This window comes from Neoarius graeffei, chromosome 8 (assembly GCF_027579695.1).
Source record: "Neoarius graeffei isolate fNeoGra1 chromosome 8, fNeoGra1.pri, whole genome shotgun sequence".
NCBI classification, from domain to species: domain Eukaryota; kingdom Metazoa; phylum Chordata; class Actinopteri; order Siluriformes; family Ariidae; genus Neoarius; species Neoarius graeffei.
Window position 1 is genome coordinate 7,715,371 of NC_083576.1, and position 7,085 is coordinate 7,722,455.

At 36.2% G+C, this 7,085-nt stretch overlaps 1 protein-coding gene across 1 annotated transcript; it reads right to left on the reverse strand.

Moving 5' to 3' along the window:
- Positions 1-333: 333 nt before the first annotated feature.
- On the reverse strand, positions 334-2,505 carry LOC132890342 (uncharacterized). The gene is made up of 6 exons (XM_060927153.1): positions 2,427-2,505; positions 1,712-2,077; positions 1,465-1,557; positions 727-849; positions 600-625; positions 334-468 (listed from the first exon to the last, which is right to left on the reverse strand). The coding sequence occupies exons 1-6, from the start codon at positions 2,467-2,469 to the stop codon at positions 334-336; spliced, it is 786 nt and encodes a 261-aa protein (XP_060783136.1). The 5' UTR covers positions 2,470-2,505.
- Positions 2,506-7,085: the final 4,580 nt, after the last annotated feature.

Below are 7,085 nucleotides of genomic sequence, written 5' to 3' on the forward strand. Positions count from 1 at the left end.
CAACACACAGCACTGCAAGCACACGTACTTTGGTACACCAGTCAAATAATCTACAATCCAGGACACCAGTGGGGCATCCACCTGCATTGCTGTCAACTTCTCACCCAGCAGAGACATCCGGATGGTGTCAAAAGCACTGGAGAAATAAAAAAACATGATCCTCACAGTGCTGGCTGGCTTGTCCAGGTGGCTGTAGACTTTGTTGAGCAAGTATTGCATTCTCTACTCCAAGCTGGGGTTGGTAGGGGCACTGAAGGGGGGCAAGAAGTGGTTGGACCATTGGCCGGATCTGCTCCAGGATGAGTCTCTCAAGGGTCTTCATAATGTGTGACGTCAATGCCATGAGCCTGTAGTCTTCACACCAGAGTACACACACTCATCACATGAACCAGCATTTCTCTTTTCAGCTTTGGCTTCCTGTTTGGAGAATTTCAGAGCTGCGTAATTCACTGTTTCAGCTTCATGTTCCTGGAAAAATAATAATATTAAAGCAAAAACAAAATAAGAATTTCAGCTCAAAGTAAAAAACAGACAATATGGGTACTTCACTCACTGTATAAAAGTTATAGCAGAAAGTGTTTATGTATCTGCACACGTACCTCCATCGTTCCTCGAGAAGCCTTCACTATTAATACAGAAACACACATCAGTCTTTCTGATGGTCAACAATAGTTAAATATGTATACTGCTGTGAGGTAAAGTATATTGGTGGACAAAAACACTTACATCTACAGTTTTCACATTTTCTTCTCCTCAGTATGATATAAATGAGGCAGAAAATCAGAAGTGCACAAAAACCCAAAGCCGTTCCCAAACCGAACACTGAGGAGTGCAGAGATCTGGTCACTTCTGAGAATGTTAGGAAGATATGAACAGTTTATGGGAGATGATAAGAAATATATATATGTATGTATATTTCTTACATGCACAGTCCTGTGCAAAAGTCTTACAGAGATGTAAAGAAATGCTGTCGACCAAAAATGGCTTAAAAATAATGAAATGAAATAAAAAATAAAAATACTAAAAACAGTAAACCATAAAAAATGAAACAAAGTCAGTATTTGGTGTGAGATGAAATTTCCTTTGCTTTAAAAAAAAATAGTTGTCTCAGGCACAGTGAGGGCAGTTTTATAAGGAAATGAGCTGTAGGTTTTACTGAGCATCTTACAGAACTAGACACAGTTCTTCTGGACACTTTGACTCAGTAGCCTTCGTTATGCTTTCTTTTTTTATCTGAAAAGTGCACTCTTATGGAATATGCTGCTCAGATACATTTTTTTTTCCTGTAGCATTTAATTTTGTGCTGGGAAAACAAAAAAACAAACAAACAAAAAACATTTGGAACTCTAAAATGTTTTTGTGCTGACTCAGTAATGTAGAAGTCATAAAATAGGAATCGATAACAAAGTTTGTATGAAAAGGGTGCCAAGACTTTTGCACAGTACTATACACCAGCAGTGTTACCTGATTTCTCTTGTGTGTTCATGTTTGTGCTGTTTCCATGCAGCATTGTTTCAGATGCCACTGAATTATCACACAGAGCTGGTTTTGATGTTCCTGATTCAATAATAACATTCACACATATCAATATTTATCATGAATATCTAAAAGTCTGAATATCACTCTCACTAAAACTCATACAAACAGTAATATAGAACACAGTGTTACTACATTCAGCCAGTCACATGGTTCATTTCAGTCCAAATCCTACCTTTTACTTTTAACTGAGTCCCAGATGAAAATGTGAGTGCGCAGTTGTATGTGGCTTCATCAGACAGTGTGGTCTTTGGAATGATCAGATTGAAGCAGTTTCCACTTTTATTAATCTGAAAACGGGAATTTTGGAATTCATTGTGAAATGTTTCTTCAGCAGGGTTAAACGGTCCAGCAATAAACACGGGCGGCTTTTTATTTTGTTGCTTAAACAAGAAAATTTTTCCTCCTTTGTTCTGGAAAATACAACACCGTAGAGTCACCGAGCCACAGATATCCACACTGAGCTCTTCATCAGGCTGATAAACTTCTGTGTCGGTGAGGGATTGTGCAGCAATCCAGAGTCTGTCAGGTTGCATTGTGCCTAGAAAAGCAAATGTGTTAATTGGGAAACTTAAATAAATAAATAAATAAATAAATAAAAATATCCAGAAAATATATAATAATAATAATAATAATAATAATAATAATAATAATAATAATAATTATTATTATTATTATTATTATTATTATTATTATTATTTTATTATTTAGATTTATTTTTTAAGACTTTTACTGATCACTTTTACAGATCACACAAAACTAGTTTAGAGTTTTAGTCTCTATAGTTTTTTTTAGCGCTCTGTGATAATAAGGAACCATCAATAATGATGAAAATAAGCATCAGATAGAATTTAAATCAGTCAACCGTAATGCTGAGACATTTTACTTACACATGGTGCTGAAGATCAAAACTAAAATCCACAAACCAGCCATTTTTCATTACATTGAAATTCTAGTGTTCGTATCTCATCAACGAATAGAATATGAATGCACTTGAAGCATGCTTTGAATTTATATTTATACTCTCGGCACTCTGTACTGAACACGCCCCAGGATATGACATGATTGGTTGGACAGGATCAGCAGCCACATGGTTTTCTCAACATCAGCTCACGTTTTTTTTGTTCCATTTTTGTAACCTTGACAAAGGTGTCAAAAGGGAAATGTGGTTTACTTAGAAACGCACTCGCTCACACGTGTGCTTCATTGTAGTTTCTTGAAAATCCTTTCTTATTTCTTCTTGTAGAACATCTCGAGAAAGTATTCATGGAAAACTGGAGAAATTAAAGGAGAAGATAGGGCAGTTTTTTATGAGAAATTATATTATCAGCAATAAACTGAGAGAAAAGTAGATTTTTTTTAATATTCATATTTATATTATATTGTTGTGTGTATATATATATATATATATATATATATATATATATATATATATATATATATATATATATATATATATATTTATAGCATATTGTTAATTTATTAGTTTAGATATGAATATTTTAAAAAAGTATTTATATGAATTCAAGAATTAATGAGTGTGACATCCACCCTCATTTTCTTTAGTTTGTCAAACTGTACGACATCATTACGTATTCATAATGAGTGAATGGCGTCGTCTCGAGAGGTGGCTTCATTTTGTTCTGTGAGACAGGACGGCTTTATTCAGTAAGAACAAGTGTTGGCATAAACCTCACATGGTGCACACATGGCACCGATTCTGGTTTACAAAGTTTGAAAATATGGCTATCTATCTATCTATCTATCTATCTATCTATCTATCTATCTATCTATCTATCTATCTATCTATCTATCTATCTATCTATCTCTTTTACAATCTGAGCTGTTTAAACCCTTGACTGCACTGTGAAACATAGCACCTGGTTTTTTAAACAGATTGCAAAAAATCAGTGGTGCTTCTTGCCTTTTAGTTCTCATGAAACAAAAGACCTGTAAATAGCATTCAAACTACGGAACTTCAGTCCATCCACAGGGTTGTGGAGGAAGCTGGATCCAATCCCAGATGACTTCCGGTTAGAGGCGGGGTTCATCCTGAGCAGGTCACTCATCTATCGCACCATCAACATTTGAACATCTTCACACTCACATTCACACCTATGGACCATTTAGAGGAGCCGAGTTGACCTCATCCATAAATATGTGATTGGACTGTGGGAGGAAACCAGAGCACCCGGAGGAAACCCACACAAGCATGAGGAGAACATGCCAACTCAACATAGAATGACTCCAAATCGGCCATAAGGTTCAAACTCAGAACCTTCTGGATATAAGGCGACATTTTATATAGATAAAAATAGTCAATAATTATAATTGACAATTCCATTAAAGCTAAAGTAACAAGTCTGATTTGAAAATGTAAGGAGGAGACAGGACAGATATTTGTGTTAAAGTGTTTGAAGTGAAAGTAAAGTTGTCAGAAAAATAAATACTCAAAGTAGAGATACCTGAGAACTTGAGTTAAGGACAGGAATGAAGTCTTTACTTCCCATCAGGTGATCAACAAACAAGAAAACAGGAAACCAGAACTTGAGTCAAAACCAGAATAACACTTGTGAAAATAAACAGACTTGGTCACACCTTGAAGCTTAACCAACACATAGAGTACACTTTGCAAAGTCTCTGTGGTGTGTGTGTTTGTGTGTGTGTGTGTGTGTGTGTGTATGCATTGTTGGTGATTGTGTGAGTGAGTCCAGTTGTGTGCAATCAGTATGTAGCTGAACCAACAGTCAGGAGAGAGTTTGTGATGGTTGATGTGATGGTTTCTCAGAGTTGGAGTCTGCAGCGGTCAGGTCTCGATGCCATTGCGTGCTCTGGGAATCGGAGTACGGAATGGACTCTGGTGCTGACGTGACACACTATTAGTTAAACTTGGGGACGGGGGGAAATATCTCGAGGAGTTACTTTAAACATGTGTCCAGGAGTGAAAATATATTTATATATTTTTTGAATGTCAGCAAATTATTTAATATATCTTTTTATAATATAAGCTTAGTTTATACAAATACCATGTCAGATTATTTCTAGGCTTTTCCATATTTTTTTTTCCTTTGCATATAATTTTGCTTTGGCATGAAATCTATCTGTCAGCAACATGAGGCAAGTTCAAGCTCAAAATTTGCAAACATTTGTAAAATTGATAAGAATTATGATGGCGTACCTCACTCCAGCCCCGTCTAGTCCAGAAGGAAAGATCTAAAGTGGGCCACCTAGTGCAATAAATGTTGCAAGCTAAATACACTAAGTACAAGCTACAGTGGTGCTTGAAAGTTTGTGAACCCTTTAGAATTTTCTATATTTCTGCATAAATATGACCTAAAACATCATCAGATTGTCACACAAGTCCTAAAAGTAGATAAAGAGAACCCATTTAAACAAATGAGACAAATATATTAGACTTGGTCATTTATTTATGGAGGAAAATTGTACAATGTAACAAATCTGTGAGTGGCAAAAGTATGTTAACCTCTAGGTTTGGCAGTTCATTTGAAGGTGAAATTAGAGTCAGGTGTTTTCAATCAATGGGATGACAATCAGGTGTGAGTGGGCACGCTGTTTTATTTAAAGAACAGGGATCTATCAAAGTTAGATCTTCACAACACATGTTTGTGGAAGTGTATCATGGCATGAACAAAGGAGATTTCTGAGGACCTCAGAAAAAGCGTTGTTAATGCTCATCAGGCTGGAAAAGGTTACAAAACCATCTCTAAAGAGTTTGGACTCCACCAATCCACAGTCAGACACATTGTGTACAAATGGAGGAAATTCAAGACCATTGTTACCCTCTCCAGGAGTGGTCGACCAACAAAGATCACTCCAAGAGCAAGGCATGGAATAGTCGCCAAGGTCACAAATGACCCCAGGGTAACTTCTAAGCAACTGAAGGCCTCTCTCACATTGGCTAATGTTAATGTTCATGAGTCCACCATCAGGAGAACACTGAACAACAATGGTATGCATGGCAGGGTTGCAAGGAGAAAGCCACTGCTCTCCAAAAAGAACATTGCTGCTCATCTGCAGTTTGCTAAGGATCAGGTGGACAAGGCAGAAGGCTATTGGAAAAATGTTTTGTGGATTGATGAGACTAAAATTGAACTTTTTTGTGTGGAAACTGTTTCTTAGGGTTTAATTAATTACTCCATATCTTCATTATTAATTGCAATTATGCAAATTTGGGTAGAAGCCATATGTACCCCAGGCAGACCTACCTTCCTGCCAAAAAGAATAAAAATCAGTGAAGAATTGAGAGAGAAGTAGTGATTTTCGTGAAATGTGGATGATGCCAGATGGACAACGGACAACACATGATGGTATAAACTCATCACCTCTAGGCTGGATGACCTAATAATAATTAGTCATTATAATCTTGCAGTGATTAATTAACATGTTCACTGTTTTTTTGCAGTGTAATTTTATCACATGTTCTCAGTCATTCAAATGTTACATTATTTAAAAAGGTTTTCTTCACGTCGGAGTACACACACTCATCTAATGAGTCAGTTTTATTGTGCTCAGCTTCGGTGTTCCTCTTGGAAAATTGCAAAGCTGCATAATTTGGTGTTTCAGCTTCAGATTCCTAAAACACACACACACACACACACACACACACACACACACACACACACACACACACACACACACACAATAAAGCAAAGAAGTTCAGCTCAAAGTAATGATCATAAAAAAAAAAGTTTTACTGCACTATACACACTAAATCCACAGAACAAGAGCAGCATCCAAATAAAACCTTGTGTAAATCTCATCAAATTTCATTTTTAAATTATATCTAGAATATTTTAATGAGCAGCATACGAATGTAGTGACAATTTCACGTATATACTGTAAGTAGAAAAATCAGTACAATAGTTTATTGCATGTGTACTGTACCTGCCTCATTCCTGGAGAACTTTCTACAGATGTGTTCACTATTGATACAGAAACAAACCAATTAATCATTTTGATGGACATGAAATTATTATCTGATGACAAAATCACTTACTTTTATCCCATTTTCTTCTCCTCAGTATGAAATAAATGAGACAGAAAATCAGAAGTGCACACAAACCCAAAGCCGTTCCCAAACCGAGCACTGAGGAGTGGAGAGATCTGGTCACTTCTGAGAATGTTATTTCACTACATTATGAATTAAGGATGATTAATTAATAGTGAATTATCAGGCATCTTACCTGTTTTCTCTTGTGTGTTCATGTTAGTGCTGTTTCCATGCAGTGTTGGTTCACAACCCACTGAATTATCACCCAGAGCTGGTTTAGATGTTTCTGATTCAACAGTAACATGTTCACCTGGAAACATTTATCATCATTCACTGACTAAAAGTCTGTAACTCAGTGTAGTTGAAGAAGAAAACACAGTGAACATTTCACTACTTCAGGATTATTTGTCTTCCAGGTTGAACATGTTAAAGTTTAGTGGAAATCCTACCTTTAATTTTTAAATAAGTTCCAACTCCAAATACAGTGTATGGGAATGTGATGACAGTAGTACATGGCTTCATCAGAGGGAATGATGTT